The sequence below is a fragment of the Gopherus evgoodei genome, chromosome 10 (genome assembly GCF_007399415.2).
Source record: "Gopherus evgoodei ecotype Sinaloan lineage chromosome 10, rGopEvg1_v1.p, whole genome shotgun sequence".
Taxonomy (NCBI): Eukaryota; Metazoa; Chordata; order Testudines; family Testudinidae; genus Gopherus; species Gopherus evgoodei.
This window is the reverse complement of record NC_044331.1, coordinates 23119845-23140755: the sequence shown is the minus strand read 5'-3', so window position 1 is coordinate 23140755 and position 20911 is coordinate 23119845. Positions and strand designations below refer to the sequence as shown.

At 41.7% G+C, this 20911-nt stretch overlaps 1 protein-coding gene across 3 annotated transcripts in view; it reads left to right on the top strand.

Moving 5' to 3' along the window:
* The window catches only part of LOC115658238 (tropomodulin-2), a 68917-nt gene that overhangs the window by 28717 nt on the left and 19289 nt on the right, over positions 1-20911 (top strand). For 2 of the 3 annotated variants that reach the window (XM_030576791.1, XM_030576790.1), the window contains 3 exons: positions 300-396; positions 4530-4737; positions 8582-8738. In XM_030576791.1, the coding sequence (XP_030432651.1) occupies positions 4612-4737; positions 8582-8738 (283 nt within the window). In that variant the 5' untranslated portion in view covers positions 300-396; positions 4530-4611. The remainder of the gene's footprint in view (positions 1-299; positions 397-4529; positions 4738-8581; positions 8739-20911) is intronic. The other variant, XM_030576789.1, reaches the window with a different exon arrangement.

Sequence of the window (20911 nt, the reverse complement as noted above, 5' to 3'; positions counted from 1 at the left end):
TGTTCAACAGGTTACGCATTTTTAGGCAATTTAGTATCTTAAAAAAACCTGTGAAATTGTGCGCCAGTTCAGGCCCTGATTCAGGAAAGCATCTCTGTTCAGAACTGCACTTTAAAGCATATGCTTAAGTCCCACTGAAGTTAAGGACATGCTTAAGTACTTTCTTTAATAGAGATGGATTTAAGGAAGTGCTGAATCGAGACTGGTAAAAAGTGCTAGACTGATAATCTTGGTGACTAACGTTCTATTTACCCTTAGAATGTAGGCTCTGACAATGACAGCTTCTATTGTCTTGCCAGTGCACCACAATCCTGAGGTGGACGGACAGCCTCCACTGGTGAGAGGTGGACAGATGGAGGTGTGGTGATGGACTGCAAAGAGTTGTGTTGATGAGTGGTAGGTGGTGGTGAGGTTTAATTATACTCTTGGCTGAGTCTATCAACAAAGATGCCAAATTTTCACCAAAATGAATAAGGGTCACACAATCCAGTCCAATCTGAGGTACAAATGTGTACTACTCAGAATGATAAAGGCTCTGGGACCTCAGCAGTTGTAGCTGGTTTTGTTCCTCAAAGCAATCATTTCCCTAACTCTATCTGATAAAATATTTCAACCTCTGGATTACAACTCTGTCTTTCCTAGGGACATGATTAAACTCTAATGAAATCAGCCTTTAAACCACTAAATACAGTTTTAAAAAGCTGTAATCTCCTTAAAGAAGTTTTTCATCTCAAGTAATGACTAGCTAGAGTGCTAGGAGTTTAATGAGTTTAACCAAAAAAAATTTTAGAAGGCTCTTTGCAGTCTGTGTAACAGAAGTGCTGTGAAAACAAAAAGGAGTCCAAAGCTCATGCTCCTGAGTCTGTTAGTCTATAAGGTGCCACAGGATTCTTTGCTGCTTTTGGTTACAATGTGAATCACTTAGCCTTTTGTAAAGCTAATGCTGAATTTAGCAGCCAAAAACAAAAGAAAAAAAAGCAAATGATTTCAGTAAACCTTTTTGGCTGCTACTTTTGCATAAACTTTTCTAAAACTCACTGTGTGTATTAGGATTTTGATAACAAAGGAGTTTTTAACTTTGCGACAGGTCAGAAGATTACTAAACCTCCTAAAGGAACCCTAAAAATGTGTCTAGTTGTACTGTTAAAGGCAGGAATGACTTTATGATATTGTTATATTGCAATGGAAGTTGGAGTATAATGAAAAAGTTCTCTTTCATGTGGCAGGATGATAAGGTAATTCTATTAATATTTTAACAGATTTACCTTTATATTATTTTTTTAAATGTCCAGACCTAACGTGTGATGTTTATATAATTCTGGAGTTTTCACATCTGTAACCTATCCTATAAATTATTCTCTTCTGTCATGTGGGCTATTGACTTCTATTCAGAAACTGGATCAACAGCCAAAAGAGATGTATTTAAAATGCTTATTGGCTCATCTATTTTTCTGCCATTGACTTTTCTATTTTGGTTCTAATTCTCTCATTCAGTTTTTAGTTTAAAACTATAGGTGGAAGGGAACATTGTAAGAGTTTGATTATAATTAAATGGACTCTTTGGTTAGGATTTTGACTGAATAAAGGATAAAGGACCAGACCCTCAGGGGAAGTAAACTGGATTCAAGTCAATGGAGTTTTACCAGTTTACAACAGAAGAGGACCTGGTCCAGGAAATTCAATGTTATAGTTGCCCTATCGATATTTCTGTACAGATCGTTATTTTTTTATGTCTTAATGGGACAAAATTGCAAAAATTGAAACTCCTGAAGTCTCTGTACCTTTGTGCGTCTATATTTCTAGGTGCACAAACTAGAGTTGGGCACACAAATTGCGACATGCCTAAATATGCATTCACACACACAACTGTTTTGTTTTGTACATGCATTCGTATTAACTGTGCACACACAAAAATCATTGTGCAAATTCTCATGTAAAATTACACGAAGACCACAGGGTTCATCTTTATAAATCTGATGAGTTAATGTCAGTGGCCTGAGCATAATTTTGAATTTTGTGCATTCAAGAATCTCAGCTGTAATCTGCACAGCTAGTATATAGTTCAGTTGGGAGGCAATGAGTTCTAATAGGTATGGCAGGGACCTGGGAGCCTGGATTATGTTTTGGACTCTGCCACTAACTGCTTCATGCATCATACATTATTGCTGCTCTGAGGAGCAAGATTGCTCCCTCTTCAGCTTTTATGCAGTATTGCAAGCCATGCTACCAGTGCTAGAAAGAAGGGAATGAACAGAGGCAGGGAGCCACCACATACAAATCATAGGAGAATTATCTTATTAGTTGTGGCCACATGATAATCAATTACTTGGTTTTTGTTATTGATCTGCTGGGCAACAACTGAAAATTGACAACTGTTGAGTTTTAAAAACACAGGGTTCATGAAATGTTAAGGACTTACTGTGTTTGTCCCCAAAGTCTGAATGCAGTTAAATTATTTGGAAATGATGTTTTAAATTAAAATTGGCAGTTTCCTTCAGGGGGATTTCTTGTTTTGCTGAAAAGTGTCACCATTTGTAATGCAGACAGCAGAGAATTCTAAAATAGACTATAAACCAGTGTGCCGGAAAGCTGCTTACATTACCATGAGGAGATGTGAACTGTTTCTTAAAACCTGTCAGGAACCCAGGCAGAATGGGATGGGAAAGGTCCTAGACAGAAACTCTACAATGAAACTGAGAAGAGACAGAATAGCTTTAGGGATAATATTGCTTCCCTTATTCCAGTGTTTCCCAGACTTGGGATGCTGCTTGTGCAGGGAAAGCCCCTGGCGGGCCGGGCCGGTTTGTTTACTTGCTGCTTCCGCAGGTCCGGCCGATCGTGGCTCCCATTGGCCATGGTTAGCTGCTCCAGGCCAATGGGAGCTGCTGGAAGCAGCGTGGGCCGAGGGACGTACTGGCTGCTGCTTCCAGCAGCTCCCACTGGCCTGGAGCAGCGAACCGCGGCCAGTGGGAGCCACGATCGGCTGAACCTGCAGACACAGCAGGTAAACAAACTGGCTCGGCCCGCCAGGGGCTTTCCCTGCACAAGCGGCGTCCCAAGTCTGGGAAACACTGCCTTATTCTAACAAAGTTTCTTGTTTAGTGTTAGAAGAAAGTGAGTTTTTACTGTTGTCACATGACATTCACCGTATTTTCCCTTTAGCCAGGAGAACAAAGCAGATGCTTCTCTTTAGAAGCCACATAAAACAAATTCATCTCCCAAGTGAAGGATAATCTTGGTTCTCGATTATGTGATGCCTAAAGCTTCCCTTTGATGCTGCACATACATAGCTCCTGAACTGCAGAAAGGATGTCCTAAATCAGTGGTTCCCAAATGGGTTCATGAACCCCTGGGGGTTCACAAAATGTTACAGGAGGTTCTTGGGAAAAAATTCCCTAATGGCCGACAGAGCTGTCCCTAGGGACCCTTGGCAGCACGGGGCCAGCAGCCTGGAGCCCCTGGACTTCCAAAAGCAAAGCAGATCAAAGCAAGCATATCTATCACACTGAGGAGATTTAAACTTCAAGGTTCCTTATAAGAAATGGAAAGGGAGGTGGATTTTTTTGCTGTTTTTAAAATGAAATAGGCAGCTAGTGGTGTTTTTTAAATTATTATGAAGAACAAGTTTAAGCTTTGGTGTAATGTGCGTTGTTTGCCTGGACTGCTCAAAAACTGAATTCTTGTATAGGAGGAACTCTTTGAGTTGGCTTCTTAAATACCTTCATGCTGTTTCACATCTGATACTCCTTGATGAAATATAGGAGCCTTGTCTTATAACAGACTTATTCAAAGTGGTACAAGCTACAAAAGTGAGATCTTAGAAAAGTGTTGCCATTTTCATAAGGTAATAAAAATACTGTAATGATAAATAATAATAATAAATAGTGTGTAATAAGCATGTCATAAAAACAAATTTTATATTTCCAAGATCACTACTTTTATAATTTGTATTCAGATAAAGGAGAAAATCCCTGAAAATATTCATTTTTAGGAGGGGGTTCGCAAGACACGATATTTTAATGAAAGGGGTTCACAGGTTGTTAAAGTTTGGGAACCACTGTCCTAAATTAATTCCTGTTGCTAGGATACTTGCTGCATAGGCCAGCATGGCACTGTCCCCGCTCTTAGGCAACATTTGGAGATAGGAGTGTGATTCCCAGCTCAAGTAGACATATTTGCACTCTCTCATCAAGCTAGTGTGCCAAAAACAGTAGCCCAGATAGTGGTGAATGGCTGTGTGGGCTAGCCATCCAGAGTACAAGCCCACCCAGCCCCATAGGTACGTACTCCTGGGTACACCGCAGCTACACTACTATATTTAGCATGCTAGTTTGGTGAGAGCTAGCGTGAACGTTTGCTTGAGCTGGAAACATACCCTTAGCTTCAAGTGTAGATGTAGCCTGACACTGCTGAGCCAGAGAAAATGTTTCCTTTTTTAAATTAATCCATAAACAAAATACATATGTGACCCCCTGAGCTATAGGTGTCTAGTGTAAAAGGAGACACTGACAACCGCTTATTGTTAACAGTGAGTGGAACACCAAGAAGATTGCCTCCTGAATGGTTGAAATTTCTCAGGAGAGCATTGAGTGACCCTGTGCTACAGGAGCCATGTCGCTGCCATTCCGAAAGGAGTTAGAAAAATATAAGAATATCAATGAAGATGAAATTCTCAGCAAACTGTCAGAGGAAGAGCTGAAACAATTGGAACATGTTCTTGATGACCTTGACCCTGAGGTAGGTAATGGGACAGAAACAGGACTGATGTTTCAAAATGAAGTAAGAGACACTGAGGCTTACTTGTATTCCAGGCACATAGAGGTGATCACATGTTCTAAAAGGGGAAAAAGCACTAGACTAGGAACTCTGAGACCTTGGTTCTGTTCCCCGCTCTGCCACTGATGTGCTATCTGACATTGGGCAAGTCTTTATGCTACTCCTTCTCTATTTAGGCAGTAGGTTCTTCAGGACAGATATTCTCTTACTATGTGTTTGTACAGTGCCTAGCCTAATGAGGCTTTAATTTGGTTGGGGCTTCTAGGCACAGCTATAAGCAAATCATCATTATCATCTGTTTGTGAACATCACATTCTTTCTGAAATACGCTGACTCTGTATTTTCAACGTACAAATTCTTTTTAATTGGGGAACATTTGCTTTGCCAAGACTAACCGAGCCAAACACTAGTCATCTCCACTCAATTATATATCAGCCATATCTCTAGAGCTCTACATTAAGAAAATACGGTAGTGTTGCAGACTTGCAAATGGCATGTACAGTAGAAATGATTCTATTTCCTAAACTAGCAGACCAAGTCTGGTTCACACTGGAGGGAAAATAAGGATGACCAAAAAAAGGTTAATCATTTCAAGTTTCTTAGCACTCTATATGAAGGTTAGCCGGTAATGGCAATGACCAACCATATTTTTTACACTAAGTACTTTCTGCACACTCAATTTATTTACTGAATATTAGACTCTTATAGTCATCTGTACTGGGATAAAAGGGGGGGCAGAATGGAGAAAGAAGAGTGGAAATAGAAAAGAACAAAAAAAAAAAGAGGGAGAATTGGAAAGAGAAAGAGACACCGAAAAGAGTAGGTAAAGTTAGGAAGGGAGAGAGGTTAACTCTTTCCTCCACCCTTCACATGTCCTGTTTATTTCAACTGTCAGCTGTTCAGGTCAGTAACTGTACTACTCTATTTGTACAGAGTTTGCACAATGGGTCTCAGTTGATCCCTTAGCACTACTGTAAAAAACACAGTTAATAAGGGGTAAGAGATATTTGGCTGAGGGTATGTCTACATTACCCCCCGGATCGGCGGGTAGTGATCGATCTATTGGGGATTGATTGTATCGCGTCTACACTAGACGAAAATCGATCCCTGATCATTCTGCTGTCGACTCCGGAACTCCACCACACGCGAGAGGTGGAAGTGGAGTCGATGGGGGAGCAGCAGCGGTTGACTTGCTGCCATCCTCACGGCCAGGTAAATCAACCTAAGGTACGCTGACTTCAGCTATGGTATTCGCGTAGCTGAAGTTGCATATCTTAGGTCGACTCCCCCCCAAGTGTAGACCTAGCTTGAGAGTACTTGAGAATGTAATTTTAATAGTTACTAGTCAATACATTGCTGTAAAGAAATGGCTCCACTTAAAAAAAAAAAAGTACCTTATAGTGGAGTTTAAATTCAGAACATTATACAAACATAGCATCACTCTCTCTACAGTTTGGGAGCACCTACAAGATAATAAGGTTATAAGGAATAGCCAGCACAGAATTGCCAAGAACAAATCATGCCAAACCAACCTAATTTCCTTCTTTGACAGGATTACTGACCTAGTGGATAGAGGGGTAACAATAGATGTGATATATCTTGATTTCAGACAGGCCTTTGATGCAGTCCCACATGACATTCTTATAAGCAAACAAGGGAAATGCGGTCTATGTGAAATTACTGTAAGGTGAGTGTACAACTGGCTGAAAGACTGTACTCAAAGAGTAGTTATCAATGGTTCACTGTCAAACTGGGATGGCGTATCTAGTGGGGTCCTGCAGTGGTCAGTCCTGGATCTGGTACTATTCAATATTTTCATTAATACTTGGATAATGTACTGGAGCGTATGCCTCTATAAAAAATTTGTAGATGACACCAATCTGAGAGTAATTACAAACACATTGGGGGACTGGAAAAAAATTCAGAACGACCGTGAGAAATTAGAGAGCTGGCCTGAAATCAACACAATGGAATTCAATAAAGACAATTAAGAAGGAAAAATCAAAGGCACAACTACAAAATGGGGAATAACTGGCTAGATCGGGGTGGGCAAACTTTTTGGCCTGAGGGCCACGTCGAGTTTCCAAAATTTTATGTAGGGCTAGTTAGAGGAGGCTGTGTCTCCCCAGACAGCCAGGCGTGGCCCAACCCTACCCCCATCCAATCCTCTCCCCCTGCTTCTCGCCCCGACGCCCCCCCAAGACACCTGTCCCATCCAACTGCCCCTGTTCCCTGACAGCCCCCCTCGAAACCCCTGCCCCCTGACTTCCCCCAGGCCCCCTGCCCCTGAATGCTCCCCACCGCCCCATCCAACCCTCCTCTCATTCCTGACTGCCCCCCCGGGACCTCTGCCCCATCTAACCACCCCTTCTCCCTGTCCCCTGACTGCCCCTGGAACCCCTGCCCCTGACTGCCCCCCGTGGCCCCATCCAACCCCCCCTCTCCTTCCTGACTGCTCCCCAGGACCTCTGCCTTCATTCAACCCCCCTGTTCCCCACCCTCTGACCTCCCCAATCCCTATCCATACCCCTGCCACCGACCACCACTCTGAACACCCCTGCCCCCTTACCGCGCTGCCTGGAGCACCGGTGGCTGGCGGTGCTAAGCCGCGCCTCCCAGAGCACCAGGACAGGCAGCCATGCCACCATGCAGCACAGAGCACTGGGTCAGGCTAGGCTTCGCAGTTGCACTGTCCCAGGAGCTCACGGCCCTGCTGCCCAGAGCATTGCGCCGGTGGTCGGGCAAGCTGAGGCTGCAGGGGAAGAGGAACAGCAGGGGAGGGGCCGGGGGCAAGCCTCCCCGGCCAGGAGCTCAGGGGCCGGGTAAGACAGTCCCGTGGGCCACCGTAGTTTGCCTATCTCTGGGCTAGATGGTACTGCTAAAAAGGATCTGGGGTTATAGTGGATCACAAATTGAATGTGAGTCAACAGTGTGATGCAGTTGTGAAAAAAACTAATATCATTCTGAGGTGTATTAAGAGGAATGTTGTATGGTAGGACGTGGGAGGTAATTGTTCCACTCTACTTGGCATTGGTGAGGCCTCTGCTGGAGTACTGTGTCCAATTCTGCGTGCCACACTTCAGAAAAGAAAATATATGGATAGCTTGGCAAAAGTCCAGAGGAGAGCAACAAAAATGATAGAAGATTTAGAAAACTTGACCTATGAGGAAAGGTTAAAAAAACAGGGCATGTTTAGTCCTGAGAAAAGAAGACTGAGTTATAATTATAAAAATTATAAGTTTTCAAATATGTAAAGGGCTGTTATAAAGATGACATGATCAATTGTTCTCTATGTCCACTGAAGATAGGACAAAAAGTAATGGGCTAGATCTGCAGCAAGGGAGATTTAAGTTAGATATTAGGAAAAACTTTCTAACTATAAGAATAGTTAAGCCCTGGAATAGGCATCCAAAGGAAGTTGTGGAGTCCCCAGCACTGGAGGTTTTTAAGAGCAGGTTGGACAAACACCTGGCAGGGATTGTCTAAGTTTAGTTGGTCCTGCCTCAGCGCAGTAGTCTGGACTTGATGGCTTCTCAAGACCCCTTCCAGCCCTACATTTTTGTGATTCCCTGATTCTATGAAATGCTACATACCCAAAGCTTCCTCATCAGGGGCCAGATTCTCAGCTGGTGTAAATTGGCATAGCTCAAATGATATCAGTGGAGCTATGACAATTTATGCGAACTGAAAATCTGGCCATAGGTGTCTGTGTGTTAATACTGTCATGAGACTTGAGGGCTTCTTGGAGGACCTCCCAGACCAATATTTTTATGATTCTGTATCTGCATCTCATATATTTTGGTAGAATGCACTTCTGCCGGCGGGCTTCCGACAAAAAGACCAGACCAGTAAAGCTGCCACAGGCCCTTTCGACAGAGATCGACTGCTTTCATACTTGGAGAAGCAAGCACTGGAACACAAAGACAGGGAAGACTTTGTGCCCTTTACAGGGGAGAAGAAAGGTAATGGTTCACCCTCACTAATGCCTGCAACAAGGTGGTATTTGAACATATTAATTACCAGCTGTGGGGCCTCTCAGGGAAATTAACCAGGGGGAGGTGGATGGATGCCAAATCATAGGCTTTAAATTTAGAGCCAAAAATACTTTTTAAAGCAAACCAAATAAAATGCTAGTTTTATCTGTGGTCTAGTGTCCTGCCCACAAGACCAGGAGCCAACAGCTCTGGAGTTCTAATCCCAGTTCTTATAGCAACTCTCTCTCAGGGCTTGGGGAAGAAGCTGCCAGTCCAGCCAGGTGCTGGGCACTGTGCTCCTAATTCAGCAAACCACTTAAGCACTCCTATTGACTTCACTGGGTCTAGTCACGTGCTCACAGTTAAGCATGTGCTAGAATACTATTATGGATCAGACCCTTAAATAGACACTGTCAACTCAAATATCACACTCCTTTCTGAATAATTGTTACCTGCTATTGCTATAAGTAACACCTAAGATCACTGTAAAGGAAAGATTAGAGCAAACAGTTATTTTTCCAGTTGGTTTCTTTGTACATTTGACAGCACTATTCAGTTTCATCATTCCTCCTGTTTTTATAGGGGTTTGCCATATAGCCACAGAGGAGAGAAAAATATTTTTAAACACAGGAAAGAGTGATTGTAAAACCCCAAACATTGGCAAAGTGACTTAGGCAGGAGTGGCAACTACTTTTAATTCACTCCTTAAACAGCTGACCAGATTTCAAGTATACTCTGTCCCTTTAACATCACTGCCTCATTTTCCTCATCTGTACATTAAAAATAATATTAATACTTGCCTAAGGCCTCCTATCAGCAAGGTATTTAAGCATGTGCCTAACTCTGAGCATGTGAGTAGTTCCATTTATTGCAATGCAGCATGCTTCGAGTTAGGCATGTGCTTAAATACCTGGCCAGCTCAACGACTAAATGATTAACAACCTACTCTGACCCCTAAGAAAGTAAATGGCAAAATTATTGATTTTAATGGGACCAAGATTGGGCTCTAATTACTGTTTACGAAAGTGCTTGGAAGATATGAAGTGCTTAGGGTGACCAGATGTCCCGATTTTATAGGGACAGTCCTGATATTTGGGGCTTCATCTTATATAGGTGCCTATTACCCCCACCCTCTGTTCTGATTTTTCACACTTGCTGTCTGGTCACCCTAAAAGTGCTATTTGTATGCTAAGTGTTGTTACTATTACTATATTTCATGTTCCTCCTTTTTAAAAAAAAGGACATCATAAAAAAATCTTTTCAAAGAGCGATGACACCTAGATTTCTCTAACTGAAGCATTATTTTAGATCATTGCACATTGTCGTCCCTATTTTCTTCCCCAGCAGCTTATCCAGTTTTTAATTTTAATGACATAAGGCCTGATCCTAAGCTCATTGAAGTCAATGGGATACTTACCATTGACTTCACTAGGTCAGAATTGGGCACATATTGTTTAGAAAGGAAAAACCAGTCTATCTGAGCAGGGATTTATTACCAACCCCTCCTCTTGAGTGACCTTTATGCAGAATCTGTTAATATCATGTTAAACTGTTACAGATTTCCTTTCTACTATTGACTAATGATTCTTCTTATGAGGCCTGTGCATGGATTTAAAAAAACAAAAACAACAAAACTTGATCTGATTTTTAAACAATTATAAAATCATATTTCTAATTTAAAGTCACTGACTAAGCACTTGGAACTAGAGTTCGCTGAAGTGCTCAACCAGAGCTTTTGACACTAGTAGCCTCTTCTGTAGAGGTGCAGAGAGAATATTTACTTCATTTCAGGTTATTCAGCAAGTTCATGGCAATAACTAGCTCAAAGTTGAGAAACAAATTGGGAGCTAAAAAAGCAGGAAAGCTTATTTTCCTCATCCAATCTATAAATAAAAACTGGGTGTGAAAGGACAAGATCTACTAGTTCTAAAATCTTGAAGGATATGGTGACTAGAAACAATCAGTTCAATTCACTAACTACAGATGATACTTCCTTTATTTAATAAAGCAGTTAGTTTTAAATACAAAATGTATTTTGATAAACTTTTTTCTAATGTATCCAGCACATTTAAGGTAGTATTATTTAACTAATAACATAATTTTAAAATGCTGGTTTTGTGTATTTTTAACTGAATTCCAATTTAGATCCATCTAAAGTTTGACACAAATCACAAGTAAAAAATCATCTATTAAACAATATATAATTCATAATTTTCTAACATAAAAAGTGTAAAAAATTAAGAATCTGAATAAATGTGTTAAGCTATATAGTTGCTTCAATAAATGTATGTAGATATTGCATATCATTCTGGGTAGCAAAAAGTAGTACTAAATTGTGTAAAGGCTACATTTAGTTACAAATAAATGTATTTTAGTCAATGAGAATCAATCTTTCTTTAGGAAAGTAATTAAAAGGTACAGATGCAAAACATGATTCAAATTGATACTTTAGATCAAGTTTCCTGCTTGCTGATTTGAATCATGATTTAAGTTGGTGATTTAAATCACTCTGCTTTAAATCAATCCACCCTGGCCATGTGCATGTTAGACTCATAGACTTTAAGGTCAGAAGGAACCATTATGATCTTCTAGTCTGACCTCCTGCACAACGCAGGCCACAGAATCTCACCCACCCATTCCTATAATAACCCTCTGACCTATGTCTGAGCTATTGAAGTCCCAACTTGTGGTTTAAAGCAAGTGACCGGTGCCCCATGCTGCAGAGAAAAGCGAAACCCCCCCAGGACCTCTGCCAATCTGCCCCGGAGGAAAATTGCTTCCCGACCCCAAATATGGTGATCAGCTAAACCTTGAGCATGTGAGCAAGACTCACCAGCCAGACACCCAGGAAAGAATTCTTTGTAGTAACTCAGATCCCACCCTATTTAGTGTCCCATCACAGGCCATTGGACATATTTACCGCTAATAGTCAAAGATCAGTTAATTGCCAGAATTAGGCTATCCCGTCATACCATCCCTTCCATAAACTTATCAAGCTCAGTCTTGAAGCCAGATATGTCGTTTGCCTCCACTGCTCTGTCACAGTCATGTCTGATTTTTAATGATTAGTTAGTGTTAGAGGTAAGATTGGTTTCTTTTTTGTCCTGTCTACATTAGAGAATTTGAACTTCCGCTGCTTGGATCCCCTAGCAGACCTGACACACACAACACAAAAAAATTGCTACCCATGAGGCGCAGGATTTCACACCACCCTCGGGATTGCACTTGTCCTGTGTAAGGCTAATCATTGCGTTGTCCACCACTGCGTCACTCTGCAATGAGATATTGGGTAGTTTTTCATCTTTATGTTTTCTTTGGATACTCTTAAAAACACATGATTCTTCAACGTGTCCAGGTTGTATTAACCCTGATTATTAATTCGCAGTTTCTGTGATTTAGTAACATCACTGTTACACAAACCACAAATAACTGTACTTCTCACCTATCTCTCAGCATAGAATCAGCTCAGCCTTTCTTGCACACAAAGCTGCTGTTATCTTAGTTAGTTAGTGTAAAGTAAGTACAACACAAATGCTGATTTGGGGGTTATTAGAATATAGTTATACCAGTGCTTTTATTGCTAAAGCAATTATTCCCTTGATTTCTCTTGTGTCCCTCTTTTGGGCTCTTTGTCCCAGATTAAGTCCCCAGTGTGAGCCTTAGCAGATTAAAACATGAAAAGAAACCTCATGGCCACTGCATTATATAACTATTTGGCAATTATCTAAACAGGGAACTCTCCTCTATTCTCAGAGAAGTTGGTGGCCAAATCCCTTGAAAATATCTGTGTCTTCCTTTATTAAGACTGATTATATTCCTATATTATAAGATTTATCTAACTAGATCAATAATGACAATTATGTCCCGTTCAGCACCATAGCATCCAAGAACTTGGTGGTTTGTCCACCAATTTGTGTGCTAGTTTTAGTGCATGACTTCAGGAAAGAATCATTCCCTCATGCTGGGACTGCTGGAGCCTGTGTGTGCTGTCATCTGATTGAAGTGCATGTTTTAACAGCATTCCATAGAGGTTGTTTGCGCGCGCGCGCACGCACACACCCTGGCTACACTGAAGTCAGTGGCTAAACTCTCATTGACTTCAGTGAGGCCAGAATTTCATCCTGTGTTCACTGCCTTATTTTGTTCTCCTCTTTCCCTCTCTGCTACATAGAGGGGGAGATATGGCACGCTGTAATTTGAATCCAATAAAATGTTACTGAGACACTCATCTACCACATAAACAAGCACTGTGGGCTTTCTACAAGCTGTAAAATGAGTCTTTTCTAATGTGATGCTGATCAAATCTGATGAATGTTGTGTAAGGACCAGGAGCAAGTAGGACTGGCTGTAGATCTTAGTACCAGCGTTCCTAGTCTCAGACTTACTTAGCTTGGCAAAACTCATTGAATAAGTAACTATGGCATGATTGTTTTGAAAGATTAATGGCTAGATTCTCAATTACATTAGGGGCTTATCTACATTGGGAAATTGACTGGAATAGCTACTGCTGTAAAATATTCTGCAATGGCTGTTCCAGGAGAGCTTCTCAGGGGGACACTCTATTCTGGAATAAAAGTCACAAGCCCTAAGGCCCCCTTAAACTCTACTGCCAATATAAAGGGATTGGAAAGCGGGTGTGCATATAATTTAGACCCACTTTCTGGCCCCTTTACACTGCTGGAGCAATATAAAGAGGCATTAGTGAAAATGAGAATCAGGCCCTAAAATTTCATCTTAATTTTAAGGGTACCCTGTTAATTAAAAATTAAGATCTTGGATCTCCTGTTCTGGAAAATTAGAAACCGAAGGCACAGAAGCCAATATGCCATCCAGCACAATTCCCCTTTGAGGAATGTCTGTATGTCAGTGGGATTCAAGTGCATCAGGCTTTGTTTAAGGTTTTGTCACTATTTTGCACTTTGCTATTTGTCTTCCACTAGGAAATATATTCTCTCAAGATTAACCTTTGGAGGAAGCATTCCACTTGCTAAGTGACATTTCTACATGTTGCTATGGGCATGATGCAAAGCTTACCCTGCCATGGAAGGTCTTTGGCAAGCTGAAAAGAAAAAGGAGATGTATTTTAAAATCCAGCTCTTCCCCCTTCTCCTGAAAGAGTTTGTGGTCCATCATTTTTCCTTATTCAGTGTTTCTGCCTTCTTTTGTTAGCTTTTCATCAGGGAGTTCTTGACAAAGAAGCATCCAGCATCAGCCAGATAGCTGAAAGATGAAATTTAGTTGCCTGAATTGGTTCTTATATATTTAACACTGCCATAAGGTTTTGATTATGCTACACAACAAGCCAAAACAAATTCCAAAACTAATGGGGAGACATTCAGAGGAGTCAGAACACAGGAAGTATTAAACACTAGCTCAAAGGGGACTTAAGGGTATGGAGAGTTGCCTTGTAGCTTATTGTAATCATCTTATGTGGGACTTGCAATATTTGGCAAAAACAACAGAGCGTATGGCTTGCATTATAGTTTTGGGCCTCTGCCATAGGTTAGGAACTAAAGGGTCAATCCTGTAAATGTTGAGTGCTCTGCTCCCAGTTCAGCAAAGCACTTAGGCATGTGCTTAATTTTAAGCATGTGAGTAATCTAATTGATTTGAATGGGATTGCTCATGTGCATAAAGTTAAGTGCATGCTTAAACGCTTTACTGCATAAGGGTCCAAGTATTCAGCACCTTTGAGAATTGCACCCTAGATGGCCAAGAATTCAGTTGCCACAGAGACCACATCTCCGCATATGCTCCATGATAGCAGTTATTGTCCAAATGGTATTGGTTGTCTGTCCCCAGATTGGAGCCTGAAGCGTGTAGAAAATGGGCACTGCTTTTGTAGGTTCCTCATCTTTGGAATTTGCTCCCACTTACAGGCTGCCAAAGCAGAGGTTTGGTGACTTTCAAGAGCTGATGTGAAACACGCTTTTTAAGTCTGGGCGTCTCACTAGCAGGGGGGTCATTACTGTTGAGCAGCAGCGAGATGGTGGGAGATATGTCTGATTTGTGTAGCCACAGGGAATGGCAATCTGTAATGTTTACTTTGTAGGTTTTTTGACTAGCTCCTATCTGTAACAGATGCTCTAGCAATTCTTATATCAGAGGCAATAAACTCCAGTTCAAGAGATACGCCTACTGACTCACTGCATTATATAAATACAGCTAGATCAATTGTCAGCCATGTTTGTACAATTATGGGGCCTTGTAAGTTAATGAAAGTTTGGTGCACAGGAAAGGCAGGATTAAGTCCCAAAATGTTTAACACTGACGATGATACTACATAGGCGCAATCATATTAAAAAGGAATCTTTTGGGAGGACACAGGAATGAGACTATGCAGGGGCCATATTGTGGCTAAAACTGAACAAGGTTCAGGAATGGAAAGGATGATCCTGTGGCTCCACCACTTGACTGGCAATCAAGTAACCTGGGTTCAGTTCTCGGCTCTGCCACAGACTGCACAAGTCATGTCATCTTTCTTCCCCCCTCCGCCCCCCCATCTCCTGTATCTAAAAGAAGTACAATAATCCTGCCTTTCTTTCTGCCTTTGTTTAGACTACACACTCCTCACAGCAGGGGATCTCACTTACTATGTGTATGTACAGTACCTAGCCTGTTGGAGCCCCGACCTTACTTGAGGTCTCTTGGTGCTATCAGAATACAGATTTATTTATTATCAACAACATTTCCCCTTCTGCTTCCCTTGCAGAGGTTGCCCCTATGTGACACTAACAGTAACTGAAAAACAACCTAGTTATTAAACATTCTAAGATATGACCATTCAAATTAGAATGTAAGTAGTAAAAGTTGGGTACATCCTTGCTTGCATCTAGTACTGCTGTTTCCAGTCAGTCCTGCAGCATTATCCTTGTTTTCTATAATATCTCCTGCTGCTTGCCAAACAATTTCATGTTGGGTCTGATCCAGCTCCAGTCAAAGTCAGTGGAAAGACTCCAGTGGATCAGACCCAGGAGGACTAGTGCTGGGAAAGGAAGGGGAAATCCACGCTCTTTGTATGTGACTAAATGTGAACATTTTTCGATCAGCTGAAAAACAAAAGAAAAAAGGAGGAAAATAATGACTAAACAAGAGCTTTTTTCACCAAGCTGTTGTCATCAACCCCCCTATCCCCAAGAAGAGACCATCGATCTTTCATATACTAATAGTGCCAAGAATACTGTCAGCGTTCAGCAATAAAAATGAGAGTCATTTTCAGAGTGAATATGGGCATTTTTCCCAACCCTAGGTGCTTTTCTGATAATGGAGTCACGTTTAAGGGTTATATAGCCTTCAGGAGGAGAAACCTAACTAAAATATCAAACAGCTGATAAAAGTGAAAAGTTTAAGTATTTTAATAGGCGATTCTGGCTGGTGGAAGGTTTTGTTTGGAAAGACTCTATTATTTATTTAGTTTTGGGATGATAAACAAAGGTCAGTTTTTACTCTCCAAAGCTAAAATACTGTTGGCTGCTTTGCCTGAAATGTTGTCAGCTTCTTCAGGCTTTTTGGAGCTTTAAGACCTGTGTTCAGAGTTGACTATAACCTCTAGCATAGACTCCCTTACAATATTGTTAGCGGTGAAGCCTATGGTTAGGGTTGCCCAACAGTTTCCATTATAAGACCCTGTTTTCAGTTACTTACAACTTTGCCAAATTTATACTGCTCAGGCTGAAATGTCCATGCTGAGTGTCTACTCCAGGCTGATTTTTTTTTGAAAGTTTCAGCTAAAGTGGTCTAGCTGTTACCAAGAACAAAATTGGGAGAAGGGAGGAGACATTGTTTTGTCGCTCCAAAGTACATTTTTCCAGCCATTTAGTTGAGTCTCCATGTTTTAGAGCAGGGGTTTAAAATTGTATGGTGAGTTTCACCCTGGTGTCAGGGCTGAGCTTTTGTGATTCCCATGAAAATTTGCCTGAGTTATAAGCCTCCGAAAATCTTAGCTGGCACATGCTCAGTAGAGACGTGGTACAGTCTGGCAGCTAAATTCTCCATATGACTTTCCCTTTCCTCTTGCCCTGCCATGCTCATCTCCTTCAACCTCAGAGACCTTCTGCCTATTTGACTGCCTCACCCACTGAGGCAGACTAATATTGCCTTACTCTGATCTGAGGTCCCATGGGAAGGGCTCTTAAGAACTGTCCCAGGATGGCTTGGTCCATCATTTTCTTTACTGACCTAGTCTCGGGGCCTAGCCACGAGCCACAAGGTCCCATAATCTTTGAGCCACTACACATTGTTGTTCCTCCCAGGGAAATGGTTCAACCCAAAACTGGATTCTACATGTCTTTGGAATCAGTTTCAGTCTATCTAAGAGGCAGCCTTCAACACAAGCTAGGTGCCCACCTGCTTGTCGCTTACTGGTCAGTGGGCTTCCTGTGTCTCACCCATCAGGAAGATGCTGTGTTCATTCTTTCCCTGCTGCACTTGTCATTCTTTCAAAGATATGGAGGAAGGCTCCGGATCATCACCTGGCCCCAGATTCACAAGACCAGTTACCAGCCAGACTGAGCTTCTCTCTCAGTCACCAACCACATTTCCCTAAGTCCCTTGGCCCAACTGCTTCTGCAGCTACTTCTCTTGCTGGAAGTGGGCCTCTTACCACTGCTGTTGCAGACTGCCCATCAACTGCAGGACTATAGCCTGGATCTGCCGCTATAGCATAGTTGTCTGCTGCTGCTGTTGCACCATCACCAATAAGCTGATCACCTCCTCCATCTTCTTAATTAGCCAAGCTGGATGGGGTCAGTCAATCCTCGAGGCTTCACTTTCCCCCTTTCTTTTTTTCCTGGCACCAGCAATCTTCCTCACTCTTCTCCTGTATCAGAGACTGATTGCAGTGCCCGCCTTCTCCACCACATATAATGTGGCAGCTTCTCCCAAGCTCTCAAAGAAACAGTGCAGCACCCACAGTCCCTTTGAGGCAAGTGTCCTGTCCAGACTTAAACAAAACTCCTTCACCTCCCAGAGGATTCTGGTAGCGATAGTGGTCGGTGAAGCTGCTACTGCTTCATCAGCCAGTGTGGACTCTCTGACCCTTTATAGACTCAGATGCAGCTCCCCCTCCTTAACTGGCCCATTTGGAAGCACTTGTTCTGGCATAGCAGAGCTGGACCTACTTCAGTTACAGGGGCCAGCCAGCCACACTGTGACAGCAACTTTTAAGCTATGAGAACTTTTGAGTGCTTGACTTTGCAAACTTAACGATCTTTAAATCTAAGATTGTTGTGGGAGGGGGTTGTATGTTTATTTGTTTGGTTTTAGATAAACTCTGATACAGGGTAAGTAGTGCCTGATGGAAAGGTGTATTAATGTGACAGGAGTTATACTAGACTGTTTTTATATTACTAGTTTTCAGCTTTCAACCGAATTGAGCCTGGCCAGTTTTCTTGTTTATAACTCAGTGTATTGCTGGTAAGAATTCATTTAATTATAGAGTATTTTTAGAGAGGAATTTAAGCAAACATCAAAAGGAAAGAATCCTTTACTTTAGATGGAAAATGTGAATCTTGTGTGTAATTTGTCAGGCAGAGTTCCAAGATTATTGAATTTCACATCAAAGGTCACTCAAGCATTCTGTAATCAAGAATAAATAGGACTTCATTTTTCAATGATTCATCGAATGTAAGGAGTAATAACCAGAAAATTTTAAAGCAAGAGAACAAAAAAGACTCAGGCTGCAATCTGAGAATCACATTTGCCTGATAAACACTTTTTATACTTTATATATATAAATACACCCACACCCACACACACATATACATACACACAAGCTGCATGGAAAAAATATGAACCAAAACTCCCATTTGTATTTTACACTCTACTGTTTTCATCAGTATGGATTTCTCACTGTGCAACAGGACATTTGGCCGACAGTAAGTGGGGCAGTACACAGATCCAGAAGTGTGTAGAGAGGCACAAAAAAAATCAAATGCACATTTTGTTTAGGTTATACAAAAGCTGAGTGTGCAGTAAGCCATTCAAAAGATTATTTCATCTGCATTTTATCAATATAGGACTCTGGAATGGCAGCTCTGACCTATTCTGTAGGTCCTTATTGTTGAACATAGTTATGGCAATGATTCCTCTCTATGGTGTTGGAATGTGGCTGAGAGGTTGAGCAGTGTTGCTAGGAACTATGCAGCTGGACAACTGGCACAGCCATTTCTGGGGTCGAGGGGCTCTCTAGCCCCTGATGAGGGATATGAGAGCCCAGGCAAGAAGATATAGACAATATTGTCAACATTTGTCAGCCCTGCTGTCCTTGTCTGGGATTTCATTTCTGGAGTTTAGGGCATTGTCTGGCTAGTTCATGCTGCTCAGTGCAAGGTCAGTAGCCTACTGGTATCACCATCATGGATGAAGACAGGTCAGGTCCCCTCAAGGTCTTTAGTCTACCTAACGTCAATGGGCTTAAGTGGCTGTCATGTTTCTTTAAGGAAACATACTTGACAGCCAATGGCCCATTCTACTGATAGTTTAATTAGATATTCTGATTACTTTTGGTCCTCTACCATTGAAAATGTGGGTTTGCTCCTTCTAGGTCATCCTAGTGCACAGATGATTCACGACAGATGGGTGCATGTTGACAATCAGACACTAAGTTTGATCAGCTATAGCCTAGGGGGATTTAAATCTTATGGTATGGCTCAGAGCATTTGCTTTTTCTTCACCATAGCATCTGCAAATCACATCTATCAGCACAGTTCTGAGTTGTGGATAATCTGACAAATGTAACCTGCCTTCATTCGGAAACAGAGTTAAGTACTTCTTGCTGCAAGTTTTCTACGTACTACACACCCAACACTTGCACTTGACCGTTTTCTTGGACATTGCCGGGATGTCTCTGAATCATCTCATCTGTAAAATGAGGATACTTACCTACCTCACAGGAATGTACTGAGGGTGAAATACATTTATGCCTATGAAGTGCTCTGAGAGCCTTGGGTAGCATGTGTGACAGAAACACAAAGTATTATTTTATCAGTCACTTGTCAGCTGGCATTTTAAGCAATTCTTCATGTAGAACAGAGATTTTTTTGTAATAAGAATGGAAGAGGTTGTGGGCAAGAAGGGAAGTAAACTTCTGGGCAAGCCACCCTTGACGGTATGTCTTCAATTTTCATTTCAAGAGTTTCTGAGCCCATTCAGTCTTTAAATTCATTGCTGGAGGCTGAGAGTATTGAGATTTGTGCAGACAGACTTGCTGGAAGAGATAAATGAATCTGGGTATTATCTGCCTAAAAATGCTAATCGGGACCATCATGGAAAAAGATTTAAGCCACAGAAGCATGCAGCTATTGAAAAGCAAAAGACACAGGAATGTGTAATGGAAAGGAGCAATATCAGAAGAACAATCATTTATGGTGACAGAATGGCATCACTGAAACAAATGAAAATAAAGCTGTTTCGGAGCAGTGTCAGAAAGGCCCAGGATGTACTCTAAGCATTTGATTTACAGTGTCAAAACTTGCAGAAAATAAGACAATTTAGAACTGACAGTGGACCAGATCCACCTCTATCCAAAGGTCATTGCAGTCTCAGTACAAAGGAATTATCTAAAGCCTGACAGAAATTTAGTTGTTTAGGACTAAGGCACAAAGGGACTAAGGCTCAGCTGTATTTCTGCTAAATGAGTCTAAAAGCATTATGGACAGTAACAAATTGGGGATCACTGACTTACCAGATCAATAGTATTATCCAGCGCAGTTACTCCATTGCTTACAAGCTGATGGCGTGGCTTTTAATGTTGTCCAGTTCCTCATTAAAGTGACCTAGATTTTTCTCTGATTCAGCTGTCATAGACTGGAAGTACCATAGAGATTGATGGTCTTGGCCTTTGAGAAAAGCTACATGGAGCCACCTGCTAATGCCTATATAAGAGCAGTGTCCAGTGGGGGAAGAATTGAAAGGGTCTAGGATAGGTTGTACAAGGGTCTGTGGCAGGGAAACTACTTGGTCCTTTGAGAACATGTGGTTAAATCTAGCTCAGCTTCCCCAGCCTTGCAGAGGTGGTCATGGGAAGACCGATCATATCATTGGCTGATGAGACAGAGGGGGCAGAATGCCTTTGGGAAAGTTGGAAATTACACAGAGGCAGTTGGGGAATTGAATCCTCCTTCCCCCTGGTACCTGTGTGGTAAGCTCAAATAATGGCTGTA